Source organism: Sciurus carolinensis, chromosome 5 (assembly GCF_902686445.1).
Source record: "Sciurus carolinensis chromosome 5, mSciCar1.2, whole genome shotgun sequence".
NCBI classification, from domain to species: Eukaryota; Metazoa; Chordata; class Mammalia; order Rodentia; family Sciuridae; genus Sciurus; species Sciurus carolinensis.
In genome coordinates this window covers 93506333-93533266 of record NC_062217.1, presented here as the reverse complement: position 1 = coordinate 93533266, position 26934 = coordinate 93506333, and the positions used below count along the sequence as shown (strand labels likewise).

General features: G+C 38.3%; 1 protein-coding gene across 3 annotated transcripts in view; it reads left to right on the top strand.

The window, feature by feature from the left end:
- Positions 1 to 1864: 1864 nt before the first annotated feature.
- Positions 1865 to 26934, top strand: part of Stambpl1 (STAM binding protein like 1) — a 43924-nt gene continuing 18854 nt past the window's right edge. For 2 of the 3 annotated variants that reach the window (XM_047553679.1, XM_047553677.1), the window contains exons 1-2: positions 1865 to 2296; positions 23238 to 23321. In XM_047553679.1, coding sequence (XP_047409635.1) covers positions 23292 to 23321 — 30 coding nt within the window. In that variant the 5' untranslated portion in view covers positions 1865 to 2296; positions 23238 to 23291. Of the gene's footprint in view, positions 2297 to 2352; positions 2523 to 23237; positions 23322 to 26934 lie in introns of those variants that run through there. The other variant, XM_047553678.1, reaches the window with a different exon arrangement.

The following is a 26934-nucleotide window of genomic DNA, read 5'->3' as shown; positions in this document are numbered from 1 at the left end:
GTTACTTTTACTTATTTATTTATTTTTGGTACGGGGTATTGAATCCAGGGGCACCCAACCACTGAACCACATTCCCAGCCCTTTTTATTTAGAGACAGGGTCTCACTAAGTAACTTAGGGCCTTGCTAAATTTTTAGGGCTGGTTTTGAACCTGTGATCCTCCTGCCTCAGCCTCTGGAGCAACTGTGATTACAGGCATGTGCCTGGCCTGATAGGGTTACTTCTAAAATGTCTCTTCTTGAACCACAGAATTCAGATTCAAAGAGTGAGTGGAGTCTCTGATTGGCTCAACTTAGGTCACATGCTAGTGCCCAGCTGCCAGATATGATGACAATGAAAATTGGCCTTTTTCATTCATTCTTTCTTTCTTTTTTTAAAGATAGTGTTTCACCTATGTGATGACCCTGAACTCCTGGGTTTAAAGGATCATCCTGCATTAGCATCCCAAATTGTGGGGACTGCAGGTTGGCTCTTTAGTAAGAATTGTTTGCTAGGTAGTAAGACCTCCATGTATGATCAATGACCTTTATTAATATGTACGTGGAATTCTTTATTTATAATACTTTTTAGGACTCTGGTTAGCCTTCTTGTCACTGAATTTTAAATTGTCTAGTAGATCATGAGATCCAGTCCAGAATTGCAAACCCAAATGTCTACCATATCCTCGAATGTCAATGCGGTGTCGGATGAATGGACAGGCGTGGTGGAGATAACAAAAAACTGAAAAGCATCTTCACAGTCTAAAGGGAACACTGCTATTCAGCTCCATATGATGGTTGCTAGACCCACCAAGGACCAAACACTGCCCCATCTTATAATTTTTCAGAAAATACCAAAAAAATCTGATTTTGGTGAAATTTCCTGATTTAAAAATTTGGAATCAAATTTAACCAGAAAAATACCATCATTTCTTCCTGAAAGTTAAGGCTGCCAACTGCTTGCATGAAACCTCTTCATTTAAAAATTATTCACTGCAAGATGAAATGCCTGAGACCAAACAGCTCAAGAGGTGACAGATCCAGGGCTATATAAGTCTGGATTCCAGAGAAAGCCAACCACCTCTGTCGTCGCTTCTCCCATTTGGAGCTAGCCTCTCAACCAAGCTCAAGCATAGTGTCTGAGTTTTATCCAGTAGCAGCAGTGTTAGTAAATTGTTTACAAATTAATAGAATCTGTTCAGTCAAAAGGAACAGCTTTTGATATCAGATCAGTAACTTTTATTATTATTATTATTTTATTTAAAGTTTAACTTTAAATCTCTACTTCCTTCTAGGCAAGTAACCTGAGATAAATAACTTTTCTTCTCTGTATCTTTCTTATGGAAAAAAACAGAGTAGATTTTATACAGAGTTGTAGCAAATAAGATTACTTGTATTGAGTACTTGGCACTGTGCCTGGACCATAGGTTTAAAAAAAATGCATGTGATAATAACAATATAATAATATCCAGGAGCTAGGATAGGTGGGGAGGAGAGGTAACATCTTTCATGGTGAGCATGTCCAGTTATGGATAAAACTCAAAATGGAATTCCTATATGAGGTGTGAGTGGGGTTTTCACCAAAACCCTATCCATTGCCAGTTTCACTGTCAAATCCAGCTGCATCACAGCTTGTGTGCTCTCTGCAGTCTTCAAGTCACCATTCCTGCCCATCTGGAAGAAAGTGATGATGGAGTAAAAGGGGAGTCCAGGTGGTCCCTGGCTGGGCAGGAGGCGTGGTTTTCAGGTGGGTAAGTCGCACCCAACCGTTTCGCGCTTCTGCTAGGCCATCCGCAGGGACCTGCGGCCACCTGCGAGGTTTTCCTGCAGAATGCGGGAGGCCCTAGCCGCGGAGGAGGGGGCGGAGGCAGAGGCGGAGGCGGCACCCAGGGGCTGGGGCAGGGGAAGCCAGGACCATCGCAGTGACAATTTCTTTTCCTGCGGCGGCAGCAGGGTGAACAGCTCCAGGTTTGGAGTCAGCGGCCTGAGCGCGGTTTTGCAAGGACGCTGTTCCACTCCGGGACTGGGCAGGCAGACTACGACCCGGAGGAAGAATAGGAGGAAGGGGAGCAACATACGAGCCTGAGTGGAACTAGCAAAGCTCTTCGGCCCGCAGAGAAGCGGGAGGAAGCACAGCGTGGCGAGCGAATGGGCGCCTCCTAGCTGGGTGCCATTATCAGCCCGCCGCAGTACCTTCCAGCAAAAGCCACAGAGGCCCGGGTTGTAGCGGCCAGACGGATGCCAAAGCCACACCGCACGCAAGCGGGCAGCCGCCGCAGTCGCTGCCCCACGCGGGCCCCGCACATCAAGGGCTGCTGGTGAGTAGGCGCGCGCGCGAGTGTTGAATGTGAGCGCGCTCCAGCACAGGCGAGTGTGCACGCCGGACGCGTGTGTCTGGTGGCTGGCGCGCGCCGGCCCCTCTTCCGCTGTGTCGGGTCGCCGGCTTGCGCTGGGGGGAAGATGCGCTCTGCTGTCTGCTCGCTTCCTTCCTGCCAGCCCCGTGATCCCGACAGCTCCTGTGCCCTCCTCCGCCAGCACCAAGGGGTTAGTTTTACCTTGATGGGGAGGGCAGGAAGCTGTGGTTCCTGGCCGAGGGCGGGACTCTGGCCCGAACCCGTACGTAGGTGCGCGTGCTTTTCTTGTTCAGACTTGGAATGCAACCTTGAAAATGATGTCTACGTAAAGATCACCGCGCTGTGACTAAGCGTGATGTGAAGAAGCAGGGGACGAGGGTTGGAAAAACAGACATTTATTCCTGCAAGGCATGTGACACGCCTTTCTAGGTGTTATTTTTATGCCGCTTATGAGCGACCGTTCAAAGACATTTCTGACAAACGAATAACTTTAGCCTTCACTGAAAACCCCTAGTGAAATATACGAAGAAGTGGAATGTCAATAAAACACATTTCTTCAGAACTCTAAAACAACCGAGCCTAACGTGCTGTAGTTCCCGAAGTTTAAAATAAAATTGCCTAAGGAATAAATAATTCAGGAAGCTAAAGCCGGTCAAAAGATTGAAAAAAAAAAAAAAAATCTCTATAGTGTTGGGAGGAGGGGGAGGGGTGGCTTGCTTTCCGGAAATCAGTGTTTGGTAGCAAGTGAAACACATCATTCAAAGTGAGTACACTGCTTTTCAAACATCCTGTTAATCGCTGAAAATAAAATGAATTCTTGGATTTTAAGACAGTTTCAGAAACACAGTGGATATTTCTAGGATGCTGATTTATGCTTCATGGTACAAGAACCTGTCAAGGTCAGTAAGAAAGATTTGTTCCAGAAGAAATTACACCTGAATATTTGATTTTCTGTTTCAGTTTTGGGCGAAGAGTTTTTTATTGTTCTGCTTTGCCTTTTGCAGTCATGGTGATGGAAGGCAGACCCTCTGGCAAGTGCTCAACCACTGAGCTACATCCCCAGCCCATAGGCAGTAGTTTTCTTTGTGGTTGTTAACAGACACGAAGCCACGATGTTTTATGTTTTTTTCCAGACCTTGTTTCAATTGGCAATTTATGTTTTCAGAATGGATCGTAAATTTAAGTTCAAAATGTACTCCATGACCAAATTATATCTGACATTTTTGAAGCAACACTATACATATCTTGTGTTTAAACTGAGTTAATGTCTTTGAGCCCTAGCTCTTCTTACTTACCTTTTGCTCCATTAGTGCTTCTTCAATTAAAAGGCATGACATGTTACTGGAATCTACCTGGAAAATAACTGACTGTATCCTTTCTGTTCAAGTTTACCTACAGCAAAATGTTTGCCACATGGAAATCCATTATTGAATATACTTTGGTTGTAACTTATGCATCAGCTGTTTCTTGGGAAATTTTTTTCTTCATTTTTGGTACCAGGGATTGAACCCAGGGGTGCTTAAAACACTGAGCCACATCCCTAGCCCTTTTTATTTTTCATTTTGAGACAGAGCTTCCTAAGTTGCTGAGGCTGGCTTTGAACTTGCCATCCTCCTGCCTCAGTTTCCCAAATTACTGGGATTATAGGGGCACACCACCAGGCCTGTCTTTGTTTCTTGGGAATTGAGAAGAAACTTGTTTTATACACTTTGTAGAGTAAGCAACATTAACTATGAAGCAGATGCTAAGTCTTTTACCTGTATCTCAGTCTTCAAGGCCAGTTTCTTGCCTGCTATTGCCCTATTTCATAGTATTCTTAGTGCCTGCTATGTGGGGCTTGGAGTGGGCATTGAGAGGACAAGTGTCTTGCATATGTCTTCAGCAGACAGATTTGCTCCTGGCGAGAGGGTGTTTCTGGGGTTAGTTCCTGAAAAATAGCTAAAGAATTGTTAATAGTTTCCTCTTCTTACTTAGTTTGGTCTCATCCCTCCTTTAAATACTCTTCCCAGGCCTATTTACAGCTACAACATAAGGAGTGAAATTGCAGTTTACAGAAAAAAGAGAAGCCTGATAATTCTTGCTCAAAAATATGACAGGAAATCATAGACATACTTTCCAGAAAGTGCCAGGTACCCTCCTCGTGGATACATCTGCCAATTAAAGACATTTTAATTAAGCTACTGGATTTGTGATTCTTATAATAGCATTTTTCTTGACTTTGTAAAAAATTTGTAAGTGGCGTTAGTTAAAACTATGTGAAGTGACTCATGGTTTTCCCTGAAATATTAGCTTGTTTTTCCATCCCCAAGGGCTAATGGATTGCAGCCGTTCAGTAAATATATTTATCAAATGAATAACAAATTCTAGAATGTCTTTATCTTCCCAACCTAATTACTCTGACCTTTCTGGTATTGATTTTTATTCATAACTTTTAAACAATCACCAAACATTTCACCAGATTGAAGCCCAGTTGATACAATCAACTAAGAAGACCATTTTTCTCTAGTGAAGGAACAATAACAATCCCTCTAAAACAAAGCCCAAACAAACAGAAACGAATATATTGGTACCTGTTGACTTGTTTATTCTAGCTGTCTGGATATGTGAACTATCCAACTGGCTGTGTGAGCATACATTCAGAAATCCTGAGTTGACATCAGAATGTTCAACTCAGGAATAATCTGGATGTGTCTACATCTAGAGTGGCTTTTGTCAGAAATTATTTGCATTTCTAAGCAAATCAAATGAACTTCTAGTACAATCCTGCATCTCTTCATGCCAAGTGGAGGGGCCAGTCGAACATTTGGCAGTTTACTAAATCTTCAAAATACATACTGTTTGATTATCTTTCTAAATTTTAAATTAAATCCATGTTATTTTTGTCAATTGATTAAATTGACATTAATTCAGACTGGTTACTTAGTAACTTGTGTTTATTAAAAGCAACCTCTTAATATAATATAAACTCCAGTAATTCCTATGTTGTGATTTGCTGTTGTTAACCTTTCAAGGAACTTTGTTTGAAATTGGGTGCATTGTTCAGTTTGTAATACAAGAAGATTATGCCTTCCTTTGTTTTAATTCTCACTTCTCTAGTCACTAGCGGTTTTCTGTGAGATTCAGAATCTAACTTCAAGATGAAAGATTAGAAAGCTATACAAAATTTACCTAAATATTAACATTGCATTGTGTAATAATAGTGCAAAAATCCATCAATATCTTCCCTTTATGTGCTTCTTTGATCAAGTTTGTTTCATTCTAAATAAAATAAAATGAGATCTTCAAATTTTTTATTGAACTATGTCCAAAAATAAATACATAAAATAAAGAAAATGCTTATCAGCATTCTGAAGTAACACAAACACTACTATTCTCTGCATAATGAAACATGGCCATTCATATCAAGTATTTATTTGATAAGTAGGCACTTGAGCTCTTGAATGAGAGTTAAAGGCATGTTCCCTCCATTACTTATTAAGGTCCTTGAAAATCAGGAGAAAGTATTTTTATTTGATGTGTTAGATTGTTGTAGGTCCCTTGACAGCGAGTAAGGGATGAAAGTATCTTTTTGTAAGAGCACTTTGGCAATTGAGTGGGAGTGGAGTAATAGAAGAAAGGAGAGGAGGTGGTAATCTGGTGTCAGGTGATAACAGTGTGATCAGAGAGCCCAAAGATCCCCTGGCATTGAGATGAAGAAGAGAGAACCTCAGGAAGTCAGACATCAAGGTTTTTTGTTGCATATGGAAAGTTCCCAAGTGTGATCACTAACATATTCCACCCCCTTTCAGGCATCACCAGTTGATTCGTGCATTCTTTCTTACTGGGCTCTGGGTAACCTCAGAATCCTGTAAATATTTAACAAATATTTCTTAGTAAATGTTAGAGATTGACCTTGTGCCAGAGATACGATTAAGCAGTATTTGAGATAATATATGATATCTCAAGGATGAAGAGTGTTAGGAACATGAATTCCTTTTGCTACTTAGTAGTTGTATATCCTTGTACAAGTTACTAACTTCTTGGAATCTCAGTTTCTTCATGTTTCAATGGGATGTTAGTTTCTATCTCATCAGACCTGGGAAGAATTCATGTGAAATAGGTATAAATGAAAATGCTTAGAATAGTGTCTGGCAAAAAGTTAGTGTTTTGTCTGTGTGTTATTCTTGTTGTTATTAACATATAAGACAATCTTATGCAAGAGATATCATTTTGCAGATTTAAAAAGTAAGATTCAAAGAGTAAATTGCTTAGTGTCATAGGCTGGTATGTGATAGAGTTGGGAGTCTAACCCAGACAATTTGACTCTAATGCCTGCCTTCCTATCTTGAATATATCCCTGTTTCTTATCCAGCATGCTAGGTGCTAGGGATACTGATTCGAGTAAAAACAGTCTGGGGTTGTTCTCATGGAGTTTTAGAGATCCCCAATGTAGATTTGGTATCTCCAATATAAAATTAGCACACAGATTACTGACTACAGTTTAAAAAAATTTTTTTTTCTCAATATTTTGGTATTTTATAATGTTTTTTTATGAAGTTCTTTGTCAAAAAGTATTATAGTTTATGTATTTACATATGCTTTAAAAATTCATTCTAGAAAAACCTCAAAAATTTCATGAGTTTAAACTTGATTAAGGATGACAGAACTGAAGGTTTGGTAAATTTGGTGTTTTGTTTATTAAAATTTTGCCATATTTGATGTTTTAGTGGCATTCTAGTACCTGAACTAGAAATTCAGCAAATGCCCACATCAGAGATAAGTATTAATTACACAAATTAGTCATTTTGTTGGTTTGACTTGATTCTCTGGCTTAATTTGGAAACATGAGGCCAGCATGACTCATTTTTAACCCTTCTGGCCCCATGTGAATACTGCCTTCCTGTTTTGCATTTGCCTGTGTTCAGAGAGAAGTCCCAGTGTGGGTTCCATTTGTGGGCACTATGCTTCAAACTCCAGTTGCTGGAGTAATAATCTCTATACGTTTAATTAAAAGCAGAAGGAAAACTACAATCAGTAATGGGATTATGGTTAAATTCATCTCATTTAAGGGCCTTGCCTTTTCATCCATCCTGTTTTAGACAGGATAATGCTCTGTCATTATCTATCACTAGAGCCATATCCGTTAACACTAGAAACGTGCATTTCAATAACTGAGAAAAAATGAAGAGAGCTCTTTCATGCTTCTATCTTCTGGTGGATTGGCCCTTTCCGTTTTTCTGATCTTTTTTCCTTGAAAGATTGGTTTATAAATTGTCTTACAAGATAAGTTCTCTTTAATAGTAGACACATTATGGACATATTGATTGAAATGAGAGTAGATAAGAAATGCTTGGAAAATCTTTTGTGTTGTTAATGTTTCTGTTTAGAAGGACAGGAAAACTCCTTCCTGAAATTATATAGTACTTTATACATAAATAAAATTAAAACTACTTGAAATCACTGGTGGGTGTGGAATTTTGCTTTTCCCATTAATGAAACATGCAAAAAATCAAAAAGTGGATCTTGAGAGAAATATAACTGACCATTGTATGGCATATATAATCATTTTCCTTTTGTAAAGTGTATAATATGGTATTATTGAAAGATGTAGAAAGATAACTAGGACATTATTCTCAAATTATCCCCCCAAAATAAAATGCCCTCTATCCCACCCCATAGACCATTATTCAGAAGGTTTGGGTGGAACTTGGAAGCCTTCAAGTCTTCTCAGAAAATTCTGATGCAGGTGATCAATAAATTATGTGTTGAGAAAAATCTAATTTTCTATTTAATCATTTGCCTCCCCTTTTATGTTTTCAGCATTTATTCTTCCTGATTTCCATAGACATTCTCATGTAATAACATATTACAATATAAACACATCATTGTGTCGTGGAATGCTTATAATGGAGTAAAACACTTCCCCTCATTTTATTAGTAATTCCTGTTTTTTTTGATGGACAGAATCAGAAAACCACAGAGTTGATGGTAATATTTTAGAGATAATATTATATGTCCTTCTGAATGGCAGATGTTTAGATAACATAGAGTTAGGTTTGATCAAAGGGAAGTTGGGGAAACAGAAAACAGTGAAAAAATAGTCTAATAATACAGAAGGAAGGAAAGGGAGTCAGATTACATCGAGGGCCTGCAAGGACTGTCCAACCATGGAGTTCAAACTCCTTCTGGTAGGCACTACCTAGACTCTTGAGAGCATTTTTGAGCAGGGAAGTCACGTGATGGAAACGAATGTACTCTTCAGCAAGGGCCACGTAGTACCTTGTTCAAAAACAGAGGATCAAGGAACAGGGAGTGAAGCAGACTGGTTTGTCACCATAAAGGCAGAGGAGAACAAGGATGAGGACTTGGGTGCAGAATTTGGCAGGACCAACTCTGAAGGATTATGCAAGAGGGTTCCCCAATTCTGTGTTCCTGAACATAGCTGACAAATTGATATTTCCAGCAATTGCATTCTAATGAAATGTAACTTTATGACTGCTGTGGAAGTCAGTTTTTTGTTGTGACAAAAATACCTGACAAGGACAATTTAGGGGAGTAAAAGTTTATTTTGGCTCATGGTTTCAGAGATTCAGTCCATGGTGGGCTGATTTCATTGTTCTGAGCCCAAGATGAGGCAGAATATCATGGCAGAAGGGTGCAGTGGATGAGCACTGCTCTGTTGATGGCAGCCTGGAAGCAAGTGGGGAGGGACCACAAGGAAGATGAGTCCTTCCAGTGCATGCCCCTAGTGACCAATCTCCTCCAACCAGGCCTCACCTGCCTACAGTTACCACTCAGTTAGTCCATTCAAATTGGGATGAACTGATTAGGTTGTAGCTCTTGCAATCCAGTCACTTCACCTCTGAATATTCCTGCATTAATGCAGAAGCTTTTTGGGGACACCTCATATCCAAATCATAACAACTACCCAACTTAGCCATCAGTTTCTCCCATCAACAGAGCAGTGCTCCTCCACTGCACCCTTCTGCCATGATATTCTGCCTCATCTTGGGTTCAGAACAATGAAATCAGCACACCATGGACTGTATCTCTGAAACCATGAGCCAAAATAAACCTTTACTCCTCCAAATTGTCCTTGTCAGGTATTTTTATCACAACAAAAAGCTGACTTACGCAGTAGTCTTAAAGTTACATAGAAATTGAAAAGACTAGGATTCAAATGTGGGGCAATTTAACTCAAAGCTTTAAGGCTTAAAAAAAGTTATAATTTAGGTATTTGTAAAGTGATAGAGATATATAACAAATTGTGCAGAAATGAATGAATTGAAAATGAAAAAAGTTACAATTTGTGTATTTACGAAGTGATACAGCCGTGTAACAAACTGTACAGAAATGAATGAATTGAAAATGAAAGTCCCTCATGATCTTACCTTTGAGAGAACAGCTGAGAAAAAACCAGCATGTATTCCAGACCTTTTTCTTCTAAATGCCAATATAAACTAAATGCATATACATTCATACTACAAGAATGGAGTCATGCCTTATATGTTAATCCAGAACTAGCTTTTTTCACTTAACGTTCCAACTTGGGTAATTCTGTGGTTAGTACCCAAGCATGTGAGTCCTTTCTAATGGCTTGATTTGCCAGAGATTCTTTTTTTTTTTTTTTTTTTTTAATTTTAATGATACCCTTTGATGGCTATTTTATTTTATTTCAATTTCTAATGTAAGTATATTTATATCTACTAATTAAATAAAATACGTGCCATGAAAATGGACAACCAAACAAATGACAATGAAGAAAAGTTAAATCAAACTTTCTGATGCTATTGGATTCAAACATTTAAAAATAAAATAATAATAGTAACTAGCCTTTATTAGTTTTTTTACTATGTTCTAGGAACAGTTGAAGAAACATTACACACTGATATTAAACTTTATTCCTCACAAAATGTTATGAAGAAACTACTATCACAATAATCACTTTGAAAATACAAAAAACTAGTAAAGAATCTGAAAATCTTTTCCAAGGTCACAGATTTATTATTTGATACCAGGATTTGACTTTTATCTTATAAAAAGCAATACAAAGAATTTATGTATATACATTTTGAGCATTTGTCACTCATTCTGTGCCTATCAAGATGATTTTTTTCTATGACCTCAGATATAGCACAATTTACAGACTATATCAGAGACTTTGTAAATGTTTCTTGAATATGATCAATTTCCATTAATATTCCATGATTTTTAACTTCTTCCAGATGTTGCAGCCCAGCTAAAATACCCAGACCTTTGGCTGTGATGGTAGTATGGGCTACTAGATAAATTCAGGTCTAGAGTCTGCAAGATTTGATTACTAATACTTATACCAACTTTGTGGCCCTATGTGGCTATTTATTTCTGTTTCCAAAATTTTAATATTTTTAAATCATGCTGCTGTGTGTGTGTGTGTGTGTGTGTGTGTGTGTGTGTATGAGAGAGAGAGAGAGAGACAGAGAGAAAACAATCTATGGGGAAATCTTAGAATTGGAATTTCTTAGTTGATAGGAGTGCATATTGTTTTTTTAAAAAAAGTCAATTTTTCTTCTAGTCCTCCTCTAGTGCTCCTGTGATCAGTCATAAAACCCAGGATCACATATTGCATATAGTCGTCATGTCTCCTTAGTTTTTTTAAAATCTGGAGTTGTTGCTCAGTCTATTTTGACCCTTTTTAAGAGTACTGGCTGGTTGTTTTGTAGAGAATCCCTTGATTTGGGCTTATCTGATGTTTCTTCAGGTGTACGTATTCAAAAGTGTTCCCTAATCTGCTGGTGGTCAAAGGTGCCTTTCCTGGAGAATCTGGTTAAGTTAACACTGGGAGGATGATAGGAAGTAGAACTGCGAACTGAGTAGGGGGACATTTTCATTGATTTTGCCTAGTGCATCTTAGCAACCAAAAGATGCCAGCGGGTGAAGTAAGCCATGTGGAGAAGGTTGGTGAGAAATGAGCTGGGTCAGACTCAGCTTTGCAGGACCTGTTAAAGGTGTACCACTTAACCTGTGGTGTTGGGTTCTGTGGTTTCAGCAACCTGCAGTCAACAAGAAGGATGAGTACAATACAATGAGATATTTTGAGATAAAAAGGGACCACATTTGCATAATATTTATTGTGTTATGTTACTTTCGCTCTACTTTATTATTAGTTATTTTGTTAATCACTTATTGTACTTAACTTACAAAATAAACTTTATCATAGGTAGGTACAAGTGAGGGGAAAATCATAGGTTAAGTTTGGTATTATTCATGGTTTCGGTCATTCACTGGGCATCCTGGAACATATTCCCTATGGATGAAATGGGGGGAACTACTCTATGATATTAATAGCAATAGAAAGCCATTAAGGAGATTTAAGCAAAGAAATGACAGTATTCCAGTCAGGTTTTTAAAAGGTCACAACACAGGTCATATGTCGAATTAATCGAAGGGGAGCCAAATAGAAACAAACACCAGTTAGAAGACTGTTCTAGCAATGTAGACAGAGAAAAGGGGCAGCAGAGATTATGGTAAAAAGATCCTGAAAAGATGGTGAGAAGATGAAGATTGGAGACATATTTTGGACAGTGAATTGAAATCCTTAGATTTGGTGGCAGATAGGACATGGGGTTGAGGGAGAGGCAGGGGCGGGGAAGTGTTTGCAGGGTTTGCCATTTCGTGTAATAGACTGGGTGTTGGTTTCATTTGTAGTGATGAAAGACACGTTTTTTCACCTTTTGGCGATGAAATTAAAAGCATCACCATCTCCAGCTTCCTTAGATGTTGATGTTTACAATATCTTTCTTTATTTTTGCTCCTGTATCCCATAATGTTCACTTAACTTCCAAGTTCTGTGATTTTTCTTCAGTGTCCCCTGTAGCTGTTTATCCTTCTCCATTCCTTTTATTGCTCTTCAGTTCAAACCTGGTCAACCTCATTCCACAACTGCACTTTCCTCCTCTCTGGGCTGCCCCTTGCTTTCTTCTGTCCAACTTTATCCATCCTTACTAGATGATTTAAATTTATAAATATGTACTGAGTGCTTAGTTTGGGTAGATCACCTTATGGGTGAGAGCTGAGAATTAAACAAGAAGGTAAAAATGCATGAGGATCAATTCCTAATTGTAATTTGAAAGGAAAGAAAAGAACATTTTACCTAGTGATGAAGAGACTATCCTTAACACGCTCCTTATGTAAAAATATACATATATGGATCAAAGCTGTTTATCAAAAAATGTCTAACCATAAAAGTATTGGCATAAAAGAAGGGTGAATGTATTTTAAAATTTTTATGCTCAGTGAATTTGAAGACCTTTTAATGAGTGTTGAGGGACCTAGATGTAGATACCATAAAAACGATTGATTTGGGATGGGAGTATAGCTTAGTAAAAGAGCACTAATCAGGCATGCGCAAGGCCCTGGGTTTGATCCCCAGCCCTACAAAATAACAACAACAACAACAACAACAACAACAACAACATATATATATATACACACACACACATATATAAACAGCTTAAATTTTTAAATTTTATATAAAAACAAAACAACTTCTTTCAACCAAGAATTCCTATTCATTTAATAACTGTAATTAAACTGTACAAGGATTGATGGAAATAGAAAAATCTCCATTTTTGAACATCATAGTAATTGTTTTGGGCAAAAATCATCTCCATTTGCTAAAATTAATGGGTAACAGAATATTTTCAGTCTCAAACTACCTACCATATACTTTTTTTTTTTGTTTGTTTGTTTAAATGGGGCTGAGAAATTGCCTTGCAAGCATGATGCTGGGCAAGTGCTCTACCACTGAGCTACTCTCCCGCCCCCAATACTTTGTAGTTACAATTGGAAAAATAGTATCTTCCCAGGGGAGAAAACTGCAGAGGTATCAATGGTCCAAGTTAACATTACCAATAATCAGCGAATCTATGATCCTTGTCTCCTGATGCTCCAAGGAAAATAAATCATTGCTCCAGAGGAATTTTTGCTAGCAAATACGTAACTCTCATTGGTTCCCGTATTTTGTCTTTGTAGCAATTGCCACCACTTTTATTATATAATTATGTAAATAATGGTTTAATAGTTTTACCTCTCTGTCTCAGCATTTGCTCCTAGCAAATCTCTGATTACCAGTTTCTAACACAAAACAGGTTTCATAAACAATGTTGAATAAGTGAATGAATAAATAAATTTATTTGGAGCTAGCAGTATTTTGGGGAGAGATGTATTTATCCTTGGAACATAATGAGTGAGAAATCACAGTTGGATGTCCTTGTGGAAGTTAACGGAGCAACATTGGAAGGTAAGCTGCTGCTAACATTCAAATTAAGCTGAAACTATGAAAAAAAAATGTGTCCTATAGGATAAAGGTTTATCAGGAGTAAAGATGGAAAATTAGTATTTGAGATGCAGATTAAGGGGTGAAGGAGAAAAAAGGAATCATCTCTACTTCACGGAAGCCAAGTCATAAAAGTTTGTTCTGAAATAGAGAACATTCAGCATTTAGAGGGTTATTTGTAACTGTCTTAGAGCACTCTTATTTGATGCACTGTCTAAAGTTTTAATGTGCATAAAGATATCCTAGTCTGCTTGATAAAAAATAGAGATCCCTGGGGCATCCTTTCCAGAAATTCTGACTCAGTGGGTTCTATAAATCTATTTATCGTTGCCAGCACCCACCTCCTCCACCAAGTTATTGTGATGCAGGTGGTCCAGGAAACTCAATATGAGGAAACTGTGTTAAAGTTAGAAGGATGTCACAGGGCAGGAAGGCAGGGAGGGAGCAAGTGGTAAACTGCTGGTAATAAGGAGCCCTTCAAGGGCTGGGGATGTAGCTCGGTGGTAGAGCACTTGACTACCATGTGCAAGGCCCTGAGTTCAATCCTTCGCACAAAAAAAAAGAAAAGAAAAGGAGCTTTTCAAGAGTTGTAACAGACATTATTACCTCATGTACATATATGACTGCATGACTGATATGATCCTACAAAAATGTACAATCAGAAAAATGAGAAATTATACTCCATTTATATATGATTTATCAAAATGCATAAATGCATTCTACTGTCATGTATAACTAATTAGAACAAATTTAAAAAATTGTAAAGTGGATTGCCAGAGAATATTGTGGAAAAGTACTATCTTTTTTGGGGGGCTTTTGTTCATTCATGGAAGAGATTGTCTAATGCAAAACCAAACATGAGTGCAACTACCCAACAGTGAAAATTCTTGTGGTTGGAGATTTTTGGAGAAGCAGTGGATAAGTATTTCAAGACTGTTGTCCTACTCTTGGGTAGTAAGCTCATTTGTTGAAGAACCGTTCTTAGGAAATTTATGAAAAATTTAAAAAAAGTCTATTAGTCAGGCCCAAGGACTGAACCCAACTTTGGAGTTTCAGGCAACTGGCAGGCAGAAAAATGATGTCATTAAAAAAAACTTGTGATTCATTCACTTCATTGCATTAAATATCTATTGGTGGTGGTTTCTTAAAAGCATATTGGAATAAAGAGGAAAGTATATTAAATGTACATTAAAGTATGGTGTCTCCTGTGACTTATGTTTTTTGTTTTTGTTTTTTTTTTTTTTTGGTGCTGGGGATTGAACCCAGGGCCCTGTACTTGTAAGGCAAGCACTTTACCAACTGAGCTATATCCCCAGCCCCTGTGACTTGTGTTTGAAATGCATAATCTCTAGGAAATTTTAGTATTTTAACAGCAGGTGATTAAAACATCCTCATATAATTTATGATGAAAAAATCTGGGTACAAACATGAATTTTTCCCTTATATCTCAAATTTATTTACCCAATGTTTTATAATTCATATTAATTGAATCGTCATGTTAAAAAACCCCAGAATCCTAAATTAGTACTTTTTTGAGCATATGAAATATCTTTCAAATAGCACAAAATTTAGAATTTATCTTTAAAACCAATAAATATTTTGAATCGAACTGTTTTGATAGAGTAATTAATACATTTGAATTTATTAACTAAATGTACCAGGTGTTCAGGCCACAAACACTGAACATTCTGCCTAAAAGTGAAGGGAATGAATGCTCTTTTAGTTCTTTGGCAGGAAGAAGGTTATGAATCATATAAAAACTTCATTTTTGTAGTAAATCCTGTCATTCTTATTGAAGGCTCATGGATTTGACCCTTCCCTGGATTTCACTGATACCTTTTAAAGTCCAATTTCCAGTTTCCCTGGGTGACTAACACTGGTTCTGGGTTCCTATGCAACAAGTTTTGAATTCCTGCTCCAAGAGTTGCTCAAGTTTCCTATTTCTAGGCCCTTGATTTCTCATCTATAAAATGGAGATAATGGTAGCCATCATCTGTCAAGTGCTTACTGATAGCGAGAATCATGCTATATGTTTTACAGGTATTATATCACTTTTCCTTCTCAACACCTATAATCTGACAGTTTCTGCTATCAACCCCTTGTATTTGAGGAGCCTGTGATTCTACAGTTAGTGGTGGGTGAAGTCAGAATTTGAACCCAGGTGGTCTCACCCTGGTGGGTTGCATGTCTAATCAGTAAGCTCAGCTGTGTCCTGTTTGAATAGACTGTTGTCAGGGAATCTGAGATCATGTGTACCAATATCTGATTTCAGTTAACCAGGGAAGGAAAGCTGTCTACTAATGGCACCTATTATTAGGACAGCTGTTTTGCTATGGTGGTTTGTACTGAAGGTGGCATGTGACCTGACAATAATAGTACCTCACTTGACTAGAACTATTAGGACAACTGGTAGATAACTGAGTGTCTGTCAAAAATGGATTGCCAAGAAGCAAGTAGTTCATCAACCATCTCTGATATCTATGATGCCTTTCAGAAGTCATTAACCTCATTTCTTTAACCATTTGCAGTGAGAAGGACAGATTTTCTTTGAGGTTCCTACCTGTAAATTGTGAACTATAATGGAACTTTTTATGTACCTGACTTGCACCTCACCTGAGTTTTTGGTGCTTAGGGGACCCAATCATCACTCCGTCCTGGTATCAGAATAAAAAATTTGTATTGCACTATGCAAAACAATTGCTTTCTGGCCAAAAGTGTGACTCCATTGCCCTCATGGTAGCCTAGATTTGTTCAGAGTAATTTAAAAAAAATCAGGAGTGGTTTACTTAATACTCTTCTGTAGCAACTTTTCTGTAGCACTCTCACTGATTGATCATATCTTAACTACCCTGTTGCAGAAACCCTCTAGAAATAAGAGATGAGAACTTGGCCCTTAATAGATACTCATTGTGTTAGTTAGCTTTGCATCCCTGTGACCAAAATAACCAGTTAAAAACAACTTATAGAAGGGAAAATTTACTTTGGCTTAATGCATGGTCAGCCAAGTGTGTTTTTTGGGGTCCAAGGTAAGGCAGGATATTATGGTGGAAGGGCATAGTGAAGGCATGAAGCCGAGAGAGTGGGGAAGGGATTAACCCTTCCAGGGCATGCCCCCAATGACCCACCTCTTCCAACCATGCCTAATCTACCACTTAGTTCATTCAAAGTAGGATGGGCTGATTAGGTTACAGCTGTCATAATCTAATCATTTTGCCTCTGAATAGTCACTCATTAACACAGAGCTTTTATAAGCCATAAAAACTACTTCCAATAGTCTGATCAAGTTTTGTATTTCCCCCATGAATTTTGATTTTGGTTTTTTGTTTTCATTTAGTTCAATGTATTTTTTATTGCCCTGGAGACTTCCTCTTTGTTCTTTGAAAAGTGTATTAAGGTTATACTATTGAATTTTCAAGTCTTAGACTATTTTTTTAAATTTAAATTTTTAATTATAGATTGACAAATTATAGTTGTACAAGTTTACTTTTTATCCTACCAATATTTTAGTACAGATAAATTATCAATCTGGGTCACAGTACATTTTTGGGTAGGTATTACAGATTAATATAAAAATTCAAAATAATCTTTTGTTTTCAGGTCTGAATTTTTAGATTCTTTCAAAATGGACAGACAGGATGGGCCTAGATCATTTTTTTCCTAAAGCAGGCTCAGTCTGTAACAGTGTGACTCAGGAGAGTCTTCTTTGTACCTGTCATTTAAGGCATGGGAATGGCCCTTTACCTCCCTGTATCTAAATCAGATTAGGTCACTGCAACCCACGGCCTAGGTTACAGTAATTTCCTTTATGTATTGCCAACTAAGTAAACTGCAGGTTGTTCTTCCTGGAAGACATGAACTCTAACCAAAGAAAGACTGTTGGTTTGGCCAATTAGAAGTGAGACTCCAGGAGGTGGCATGAGGTGTTCCTGCCCCTCCCCTGCTGGCAGATCACACTTGCTTATCCAGGTCACCATGGCACTCAGGGAGGAAAGGACACGTTTGGGTAAAGGTGTTGCCAGCTCTTCATTCAGTGCATGGTCTCCAAGGGACCAACTGTTCATTGTCTGGTAGTGTCCTTTCTGTATTCTGGAAAATATTACTTTGTGTATGAAAGTGGGTCAGGAGCTCAACCAAAGGAAAAAAAAGAGGGGAAGGAAAGAAGAAGGAAAAATTAAGGATGAAAAAGTCACCACCTTGGGGTGGGGGTGTGGTTTAGTGTTAAAGCACTTGCCCAGCAGGTATGAGGTCCTGGGATTCTACCCCTAGCCCCACAAAAAAAGGAAGAAGGAAAAGTTTGGTAGATAAAGTCCAAAAGAAGTTACAAAATAGGCACTGTACTAGGTAGATATATTCTCTGTTCATTCTTGGCATTATTTGTTGTCTGTTTTAAACAGCAGAATCATAGAAGTTCTTCCATAGTCTCTTGGGGAAGTTGAGGCAATTGGGACCCAATAGCTGTAGTTTTATCTCTTCCCCTCTGGACAGGTTGGCTGTTCACTCGGTTCCAGGAACTTCTTATCAGCTGAACCCCTGAGACAGGAGTTGACCTCCATGTGATGATTGAGAACATACGTGGTACTGATACCCAGGTTTCTAGTCCTGTCAGGACTAGCAGGAAGCAGATGCTCCCCTATACCTCTGAGAAAGGTCAGTTAAAAGAGGAAAACGGTTGTTTTCCGAAGCTATAGTAAGGAAAGGGGTTAGGGATGAAAACTAGAAGTCAGAAACTCTAAAGCGAAATGAGCCTCCAGAAAGTATATTTTGTGTATTATGGCGGTCACTGAAATGTCATCAAATTTCAAGAAGATGGGCTATTCCAGGTGGAGTTTAGGGATCAGGTTGAGATTAAATCAGGCATTTCTGGAGAACGTTAGTTGTAAGCCACGATGAGTGGGAAGAAGTGGGACCATTTGTGAAGGAGAGTAAGCCTGGGAGGTGCTCAGAAAGGAGGCTCATTGGCAAGTTAGGGATAGACCTAGCTCATAGCCAGGCTTGTCTGACTGCAAGTCTGAGTTTGCACTTGGTGCTTCATAGTGGACTAAACCTCTACTTCGAATAAGGAATTATATTTTATTCTTGCATAACATTGAATACTTCCTATCTGCCTTTGACTTTCTGCTTCAGTATATTTCTGATTCTCCAAATTGCACTGTTCATTTTATATTTAGCCCTAGAAGTCATCTTCAGCCTGTCTTCCCCATGTTGGTTGAAGTGTGAGGAATTAGAGAAGGTGTTCTGCCAGCTTTTCCGGTGCTGTTAATATCACAAGGATTACTTCCTTCCCTGAAGTACCATTTATTTATAATCATGGTTCTCAAGTTGTTTGCCTTCCTCCTGCTAGAAGAGGAGAGCATAAATGAAAATGGCTTCAGTTTGTTTGTGAGAGGCTTACCATTCTATCTGCTGATCCATTGCTGGTATTTCAGCAGTGCTCAGCCCTAGGCCCAGGGATGCTAGAGCCTCTCTCTTTTTCTCTTTTTCTCTTTTTTCTTTTAAGAGAATGTGGAAATCTGAATTTTTATATGAAATCTTATAAGTTTTAAATGTTGATAAAGATTGGGCAGGATTTAGGTGAGCTGAGGGAAGGAGAAAAGGAAGGAGTTATTTCTGCTACTTCCTGTGCCTGAGGCAAAGGTGTAGAGGCAGGACAGATCGGATCCTGAGGCTAGGAGAAGGGCGGGTGATAAAGAATGTGTGTTTTACTTATCAGTATTGACCCTAGTCCCTGTGGGCTCTTCTGAATCATCCTTTCTAGGTTAAGCCTGCTGCCTTTATCAGGATATAGGTCCAGCTGCCTAAACAGCAACTCAAAGTATTAAACAAGATAGAATTTTTTTCTCTCATAATGATCTGAGTGTAGGCAAACCTAAGATGCTCCTTTTTTCTTCTTGTTTTGCCTTAGCTTATCCTCATGACCCAACATGTTTTACCTTTGTGTGAACATGCCAGCTGCCAGGAGGGAAGGGGTAGGTGGAGAAGGCCATGCCCTTTCTTTGCAGGGCAGGATCCAGATTGCATCACTTCTGTTCACGCCCTATTGGTCAGAACTAGCAATGTGGCCATTCCTCACTCAAAGAAAGGATGGAAAATGTGGGTTATAGTTGGGTGTCTATGTATCAGCTAAAAGTTAAGCACTTAATTAGAAAGAGAGGGTGGGTATTATGGGATGCTTTGCACTTGTTGGTTGCAGGTTCTATGAGGTAAGGTATCTCTTACCATATTCACAACTTCAATTTTGTAATTATTTTAGTAAGACTCTAGTAGCACATATGGCAGGTGATACTTGGCCATTCATTTTTTCTGTTTTAGATTTTCATGGCCTACTTTCTTTCTGGTTCACCTGACATTGTGTGATGAGTTTGCATAGTTGGTCTTACAGCAGCAGTTTTTAAACTTTTTGTCCTCTTAAAATTTACTAAAGATACTAAAAAGTTTTGTTATGTAGGTTATATCTATTTATAATTACTGTATTAAAGTTAAATTTATGAGTATGCCAGTAAACATTCCATTAATTGTTGGAAATCTCCACTATACAACTGTGAGAGACTGGTGATAACAGAGCAAATGATGTTTCAATGATATGGTGAAAAGAATATTGTATTGACCTTTCAGACTCCCCTAAAGGATGAGGAGAGACCTGGACCATACTTTGAGAATCTCCAATCCAGAGAATATAATATATTCTTTATGTTGACTTTGATAATTGTTTGTGTTGCAACTGAAAGTTTCAGGATTAAGGATTGAAAAGGACAGTACTAGTGTTGTCACATAATTAGTTGTTAAGAAAACAAGTGTAGCTCTATGGTAGAGTGCTTGCCTAACATTCTCAAGGCTCTGAGTTCAATCCCCAGCAAAGTGAAAAAAAAAAAAAAAAAAAAATAGGTCAGCTGACCAATGTGTGAATTTGCGTTTTATATTTAGGAAGCATTGGCTTTTATTATTACTGGATGATAAATTAATTTATATGTGCAAATTAATAGTGTTTTTAATCTATAATAGCTTAATCGATGATGAACTAATTACAGAAAAATTTTGCTTGCTTTTGTGCACACTTTACCATTGTTTTTGATCAATCTGCCCTAAATCCCTCTTTACCAGATCCCACAGCCTCTTCTAGAAATGAAAAGTGCTGGAGATATGCATATTCTGCCCCCTCTGCAGTCAGGCTGCAAGCATGTGACCTAGGCACTACCAGTCAGACACCTCCATGTTATTCTGTGAGATAGAAACTAGGGCCATGCAGAAATGCTCGGCAGCTACGCATCAATTCCAGGGCAACAATTCCCACTAGAGTTGCAGGAACTGGTGGAGCAAGCTTCAGACTCCCCTGCTCCTTGGTAACAGAGACAACAGTGGGGTTTTCACCAGTCCAGTGCTTCTGTGTGATTTGGACTGATGCTCCTGAATGTGTAACCTTACCAATCCCGATTTCTCTGGCCCTTCTGGAAATATGTGATCTTTCCATTATTCTTCCATGAATTAAAAAGCCATTGTCTTTGCCTTCAGCTAAGAATCCTGTGTGATACATTCTCAAATACAATGCTTCTCAAAGTATTGTTTGGAAGCTGAATAGCTGTCTTCATGTTTCCAACATTTAAAATTATTTATTATATGTTAGGGGTCAGAGTGACTTTCTTTTTGGTACCAGGGATTGAACCCAGGGGTGCTTAACCACTGAGCCACATCCCCAGCTTTGCTGAGTTTCTTAGGGCCTCTTGCTGAGGCTGGCTTTAAATTCACCATCATCCTGCCTCAGCCTTCTGAGCTGCTGGGATTACACACATGTACCACTACGCTCTGCTTGGAGTGACTTTTAAAAGAAATAATTCTACTCTTACAAGGTACCCTAATCAATGACTAGTCAGTTTTTCTTAATTCTCCTTTCTTCCTTCTCTACATTCCCCTAAGCATTTATTCTGTCTCTTTAACTCTTAATATGTTTTTTCTGTTAATTTTTTCTTGCTGAGAAGTGGTAATTCCCCTGTTGGGTTGCCTACATTTGTTGCTGCCAGAATAGTTTAACTCAAGATTGTGGCTGTGGTTTCTTTCTTGAACATTTTTGTAACCTGCAGGCTTAGAACTCAGTGTTACTCCCGGGATGGCTGCAGACAATGTGGAGAAAGGCAAGCGACTTTCTTTGAAGGGTTTCTTAGCCATGAACTTGAGCCAAAAAAATAGCATGAAGGGGTTCATTGATCTACTTATGAGATTTCTAGAAAAACAATGTTGTAATTTAAGAGAATGTAGCGCCCCTCCCCTGGTTCCTAAATGAGGAAATGAGTGAGAAGAAGGTACATGTCTAAAGTCACCTCAGTAATGAGTGGGGTATAAAGAACAAAATAAATCTAGAAGAAGTGGGAAATGGTGATACAGAGCTTGACATGCACAAGCATAAAAAGGAAGGGACCTCACTGAATTGATATTTGAACTTGGGTATGTTCACTTCACACCTTTGAGCCTCAGTTTCCTCAATGGTAAAATAAAGATTCTAACAATAGCTAACATTTGTAAAATTGACTATGTGCTATAAATGATTCTAAGGACTTTAGATGCTTACCCAATCCTTGCCACCACCATATGACATGGTACTATTACTTCATTTTTCAGATGCACAGAAAGGCTATATCATTTACCTGTGGGCATGCTGCTAGCATATTGGTTTTCTATTGCTACTTCATACATTCCCATGAGCTCTGCATTTTAAGGCAAAATACATTTAGTATCCCACAGTTGTGTAGGTGAGGTGTCAGGGCTCAGCCTCCCCAAGTCCTCTGCTCATCATCTCACAAGGCAGCAGTTGAGGTGTGGACCAAAGCTTAGGGCCCATCTGAGGTTTGGGTTCATCTTCAAAGCTCATGTTATTATTGACAAAATTAATTTTCTAGAGGCTACCTAATTTGTGGCATTTCGATCTTCGATGCCAGCAGAGGAATGTCTCCTTTTAAAGATCTAACTTCATTAGGTTAGGACCACCTGGGATAACCTCTTTTTTGATTATTTGAGCATCAACTGATTAGGGGCTCTAATGCAATATCTCTTCACCTGTGCCATACGATGTAAAATAATCATGGGAGTAGTATCATCGCCTTTACCATATTCTGTTGGTTTGAAGCCAGTTACACAGTTTTGTCCATACTTATGGGAAGCAGATTACACAAACCCATTGTTCTGAGGAGCAGAAATCACAGAGCCTTCCACAGCTGCCTACCACAGCTCTAAGGTGAGTTTAAACCCTGTAACCCAGGAAAAGTGTTCATAGCCCCAGAGTTCTTGCTCTTAACCACTAAATTCTTCTTCCTTCCTTTGAAGAAACTGAACCTACTTTATATCCATGCATAGAGTTCTAAATAAAATAACACCAGCAACTTCATACTGGGTGATCTTTCAAATATTAATTCCCTTCACACCTCCACTTTGAAAGGTCAGCTTCAAGAAACCATAACCACCTACGGTTTTATATTTTTCTGAACAGATTTCCAAAAGCCTCTCTAAAACTCTAGTTATGTAAGTTATTTCAAAGTGTTGATGTTCCATTGAACATGGTATTTGGAATTTGGGACTTGGGTTCTCAACAAATAACCATAGCTCTGCTTTTTGTCTTTGAAATAGATGAAGTGATTGGGAAGAAACAGTGAACACCTTCCTTTTTGTAGACGGAACAACATGGAACAACCATTTACTCTGAATTCTCTGGTAGGTAGCACCAACCGATACTTGACATATGGTCAGAAAATCCAAAATGAAGAACAGAAACAGACCAAACAAATGTGAAATGAGTCAGAGCTACTTTAAGAACTTCAGCACTTGTAGTTTTTCATGCATCTGTGTGGCAGTCTCCTTTGAGGAAGTGACTAACAAAGCCATCTTCACAAGACTTAAAAATAATTTTCTTTTTTCACCACAAAAGTGTAATATTTTAATTAAGGTAGATTCTACCAGTGTAGTCCTTTGGAAAAACAGTGAAGAGAATTGCAGAGTTGCTATCACAGCAGGTACTTTAATCTCTTTGTGCCTCAGCCTCTTCACAGATAAAAACTGGAGTTTTACCTTGTATGGTAATAGCTGAGAAAAACAGATTTAATAGCCAGGCTTTGCTTTGGGATCCTCGTGTAAAAATCTGCATTTTTGAAACTCTTCTTCCTTTTACTTTTCCCTTTTCGACTCAGCATTCTTTCTCCGCGACAACTTAGAAGAGGGGTGGTGAAGGAGTCACAGGGTGTTGGGATCATGTGGGCTTACGCTGTGTCTCTGTATATGAGAGTGTATGTGGGCACACTATGTAATCTCTGTGGTGCTGATTTTGTACTTTGTGCCTTGTGACAATTGTAGACAATATTTTCCCTGTTCCCTATCACATTGGCTTGATAGATGGAAGTGATCCTTATTCTCCTCCTGACCACCCTTCCCTACCCACTAATACTCTGCTGCACCAGAACAGAGAAATAGAAGGCCTTGATCTTGATCATGACCTAATTTTTTTTCTCAACCTCAAGAAAGTCCTTCACAGGGCCTTCGTTACTTTCAGTGTTTTTGAGAAGTAGGGACTTGGAGGGACTTACTTTCTGACCCTGTGTTGTCATCCCACCATGGAATAATAAAGTTTGCCCCATGTCTATCTTTATAGAGGAAGGAATCATCCTTATAGGGTGTCTTACAAACTTTTTTCCAAAACATTATATAGATCAATTGTATTTTAATCTTTAGGGAAAAAGAGAATATAGCCTTATTTCTTCCTTTTCTGTCTTCCTCATTTTCTCCTCCCTTGCTTTCTCTTTCTGTTTCTGTCTTCTTTTCTTTTCTTTTCTTTTTATTTTTTTTGATGCTGGTGATAGAACCCAGAGACTTGTGCATGCTAGACATAAAATCTACCACTGACTGTTAACCCCAACCCCACTTTTTCTCTTTTATTTGATGTATTTATGGATTTATCACCTTTGCTTCAGGGAATATTCCTTATCCTAGAGAACAGAGATGAATGGAAAATGATTCCTTTTAAAACCCCAAGGAGTTCATAAGGGAAACATTTGTACAGATATAACTAAGACTCAGTAGACTGTATAGTAATAAATATGGGCAAGTTACTCTTATGCATAAGGGACAATAGAAACCCTATTTAGAAAATGCTCTGATTTCCATAGATTTTATTCCCAGTTATTTTGTGAAGTCATAGAGTCAATTATCTATGGTCGAATAACAGTATTTTCATTTGTTGAGTTTTATAGGTGAGTATAATTAGGGAAGAGTGTATAGATTGCAGTAGTGTTGGAGACCTTTCAGTGGGAAGACTGCACAGTGGGTCCCTGAGTTCTTGAGTTCCAGGTTCCTGTCTCTGATGTGGGGAAGCCTCCAATAGCATCTCTGAAATTACTATGTTTTTCAGAGACTAGAAGAATAACATAACAGGGTGTGAATGGAAACAAGTATGTGTTTTTTTTTTAAAGTACTTACATTTTATTTTTTAATTGTCATAGAATATTTTTATGTATTTATAAGGTATAATTTGATAATTCAATACAAGTACACAAAGTGTAATGATCAAATAGGGTAATTAGCATTTTAATCTCCTCAAATATTTATCATTTCTATATGTTGGGTACTTTTGGGTTCTTCTTTTCTAATTTTTATGAAACTTATAAGAAGTTGTAGTCTATAGTTACCTTACTTTAGAAAACCAGAACCAATACACCCTGTATAATTGTATTTCAATACCTGTTATCTAGTGAAGGAAATATGCTTTAATTTGACATGACACTAGGAAGGGCCTGCATTTTGGTGTTGCTGCCGGTCATACCTCTCCCCTTTTAGAATTCCAACCAAGAACAGATAAAAAGTACCAGGTGAGGATCAAAATTGCATATTCTCTTTATTATTGTGACTTGGATCAGAAGTTTCACTGCCCTGAAGCATGTAGGAGACTATCTTCTTACTGCTTCTGCCCTAAATTGACCATGTGTACCAATCCTGTCACTGAAAGGACAGCTGTAGACCCTCAGGGAGAGGAAGCTCAGGCCCTGATAACTTCCTTGGGAGGAAAGAGCAGGAAGGAGGCTCCACCCACAGTGCTGCAGGGCAGGTCAGAAGAATAATAGCAGGTGCAAGAGGCAGGGCCTGCTTCTGATTTAATGGAACCTTGAGAAGCAAGTTTTTGGCTCTCTGGTTATATATTAAACCTTTAGTAGCAAGAATTATTTCAGATCCCTGGAGTTCTATTTGCTATAAAATTAACACCAAAGTAGACCAAATGGCATTGGAAAAACTCTAGAAATGTAATCCATTGCATTCAACCCATGAAGGTTGATTCAGTAATTCATAACTAAAATGGATTCTACCTTGATTTCCTTCATAGCATTCTATAAACCTTAGTCAAGGGCTCTGCCCGCAATGTAGTCAGACTTACAATCTACTCTTAATAGACTAAGAAGGCCTCCGGCAGCTAAATTTGCACTGGGTTGGCTCTGTTTGGGAGCATGAAATGATGGAATTTGCTGACCCTAACCCTAACCCTAACGCTACCCTAATCCTTTGTGAAGCTTTGATTTCTTATTGAATAATTGAGTAGTTTTCCTAAATATACACACGGTATGAATTTCCAGATAGAAATATTTTTATTAAGTAATTAATATGTGACTTTTCTTAGTAATTTGGTATTGTTATTTTCTCAGTCAAGGACTAATTAACAGCATAATTGCCGTTATGTGGAGATCTCAGTTTTTTTATACTTAAAAAATATGGGGGTCTGGGTTCTTATGCTTGGAAAAGCTTCCATAGGAGTTTTTTTTTTTGTTGGTTGGTTTTCCTTTTATTCAGTGAAGAGGGAGGGAGACCCTGGAAGCTTCCTTTTAAAGAAAATGTATGCTAGAATAGATCAAACCCTGATTATAACTTTGAATCCAAGCTACCTCCTAGAGATCCACCATGGTAGAATGACATGAGTTCTACAATGGCAGGAATTCCTCTCATCCTATTCCTCTTAGGCCCTGCTCAGCATGACTGGAGATAAATATACAGGTATATTATGGTCAGTGGTATTTTACCTAAAATGACATGAAACATTAGCAGATCTAGGAACTGCCACATAATGGTACCTTGAAACCTAAAAAGAAATCTTACTCCAATAAAAATGTTTGTTTACACTGTATGTGTGTTTTTTGTTGTTGCAAAAAGATTTTGTTTTGATCATATCATTAACCCTCTTACTCTATTTTTTTTTTTTTTTTCTTTGCAGTCCTGGGAATAAAACCCAGGGATGCTCTGCCACTTAGCTACATTCTCATCCTTTTTTATCTTTTATTTTGAGAGAGAGTCT